Source organism: Phoenix dactylifera, unplaced genomic scaffold, assembly GCF_009389715.1.
Source record: "Phoenix dactylifera cultivar Barhee BC4 unplaced genomic scaffold, palm_55x_up_171113_PBpolish2nd_filt_p 000184F, whole genome shotgun sequence".
NCBI classification, from domain to species: Eukaryota; Viridiplantae; Streptophyta; class Magnoliopsida; order Arecales; family Arecaceae; genus Phoenix; species Phoenix dactylifera.
In genome coordinates, this window is record NW_024067713.1 from 514,156 (window position 1) to 516,783 (window position 2,628).

The window sequence follows — 2,628 nt, forward strand, 5'->3', positions numbered from 1 at the left end:
GCACACGTGCCACCTCCCCTGCCCTCCTCCGCCACCGTCCTGTTGCCCTCCCCCCATTGGCCCACCCCCTCTCTAAAACCCCTCCCACCACCACCCCCTCTCTTCCCCCATCACCCACTGTAGAGAGAGAGAGAGAGAGAGCCATGGCGATGCTCCAGTCCGCCGTTGACGTGGCCAAGACCCACGAGATCATGGCCCGCTTCCGGCCCATCGCCCCCAAGCCCGCTCTCCCCCCGCTCCCCGACGGCCCATCTGACCACTCCTCCCCATCCCCATCCCCCTCCTTCGCCTCCGCCTCCGCCGCCGCCCTCCACCTTCGCGGCCGCCCCTGCCGCGCCCGCAAGCGCGGCCGCTCCACCCTCGCCTCTCTCCCCTCCAAGCGCCCGCGCACCCCCTTCTTTCCACCACTCCTCCCCTCCACCACCCCGGCCCAACTGGGCCTCGCCCGTGGGCTCCCTCTCCTCCCCTCCTTCTCCGCCCCCGAAAAACCGCCCATCAAAACCTCCGGCGACCCCCTCACCCTCTCCCTCCTCCCACCCAACCCCTCTCCGGATTCCGACCGAGACCTCGTCTCCGTCGCCCCCCCGCGAGGAATCCCCGTGGAGCGGGACCTCCTCCAGAAGCTCCAGCAGCCCAAGGTCATCGTGCCACTGCCCATCCGGCCCGTGGGCTCGAGCATCACCATCGGGCCCATCACCCTCGACACCGGCCCCGCCCCGCCGGCGCCTGCGAAGAAGCCCCAGGAGGTGGAGGAGGAGGTGGAGTCCGACCTGCTCCCGGCGGTCGTCTCCGACTCCCGGAACCGGGTCCGGATCGCCAATTCAGCTTACAAGGAGATGGTCGGGCAGCCGGAGTGCCCCTGGCTCGACTTGATGGCCTCCGTCGGCAGCCGCAGTCTCGGGATGCGGCTGGCGTCGAGGAGGATCAGCGGAGCGGTGATGCTCGACCTGTCGGAGTCGTCGGTGCCGCTGACGTCCAAGGGGTTCTCATGCAGGGCGAGGATACAGTGGGCAAGCAACGGCACCAAGACCTTGATCCATGTGCCTTGTGATGTGAGAAGGCTCTACTGCGACTCCAAGGATTATCTCTTCACCTGGAGGTTTCGCACCGCCGAGGCTTCTGTCAGCTACTGCAAAGCTTGAATGGCTCCTCATCATTGTCTTCCATCTTTACTGCTATCTTATGTAAATGATATAAGAACAGAGTGCTAGTAGAAGCGATACTAGACTGGAGCTGTATAGAAATGAAATCATTTAAATTGAATATTTATTTATTATTAAATGTGCCAGATCTCATTAGTGTTGATTTGACTTGCATGCCTTCAGTTTGGATGCAAAAGAGACATCAGAAGCCCAACTACATTGAAAAAGGAAAAAAGCAAAAAAGGAAAAAAAAGGAAAAAAAGAATAAGAACCGCCATGTTTGGGTTTTCTCCTCACAATCAAAGAGAAGAAAATAATGGTCTCTATTCTTCTTCAGCCATTGGGGGACCCTTCCACTTGAAATTGTCTGTGTAAGCCACTAAGCCTCAACACACAGAATGAGAAATTTCAGAACATATTAGAGACACAAGCTTAAATGTGACCCAAAAGAGGAATAAATGGTACCTCAAAACAGTACGTACTATCACTTGCTATGAAATGGACGCTCACAGATGCTACTATGATGAACTAGATGAATAACGAAAGTCTAGAAAGTTTTATCCAATCTAGCTTCACCGAATCACGAGGCTAGCTATATCGGCGGAATTTTTTTTCAAAAGCGTCAGTTGTTACCGTCGCATGAAAAAAAAATTATCGACATTTTTATCTAGCACCAGTAATATAGAATCGGTTATAAAAAAAGAAATTGTCGCAGTGCTACCATGTAAGAACGACAAACGGACATACTTCTTAAAAATACGACAAACGGACATACTTCTTAAAAATACGGCTGAGATTCAAGCTTAGCGACCCAAAAGCGAACTTAAGAACCTCGACAAGTACGTACCGGCTTGATAATGATAAATACCGAAAGCCTAAACCACAAACTTCTATCCAATCTAGCTTCACCCGACCAGGAGACTACCATGCAAGAACGACAAACGAAGATACTACTTAAAACATGCAGCAGGAATCCAAGCTTAAATGACCCAAAAGAGAACTTATGATGCCTCAAGGAAGTATGTACCGGACCACCAAAATGGTAGCACAGTTGGAACGGAGCTTTATTTCCAACGGAGTGACCCAAATTTGAAATGCGCGGACGTCGATTAAATGCGGAGATCGGATGCCCTTCACTTAGTTTGTCCGTTGGGAGCGCTACTGCTTCTCTGGTACTGAGGTGGTGCTGGAGTGACGTACTCACACACGGATTCTCCCTTGCTGGTAGGGAGGGTATGAGAAACTTTCTACTTGCATCGAACATTTTCTGATGGAATGAGGGCCTAGTAGGGGCTGCTATGCGGGTGGAGTTAATTCCCCTTTCTTGTCCTTTTTTTTTAATACCCAAAAAAAAAAAAAAGGAGTACGTACCGGCACTTGCATGAAAGAGACACTTCACCTGTGAAAGGAACATTTCGCCGATAATAATTTGATAACGACAAGTAACGAAAGCCTAGACGACAAACTTCTATGCAATCTAGCTTGA

The 2,628-nt window shown here is 51.9% G+C and overlaps 1 protein-coding gene across 1 annotated transcript; it reads left to right on the forward strand.

The window, feature by feature from the left end:
- Positions 1–287: 287 nt before the first annotated feature.
- Positions 288–1,273, forward strand: LOC103711346 (the record flags this gene model as incomplete). Its single annotated transcript, XM_026806326.2, has 1 exon — positions 288–1,273. A coding segment is annotated over one exon (855 nt), but the record flags the coding sequence as incomplete, so codon positions are not given.
- Between the last annotated feature and the right edge of the window lie 1,355 nt (positions 1,274–2,628).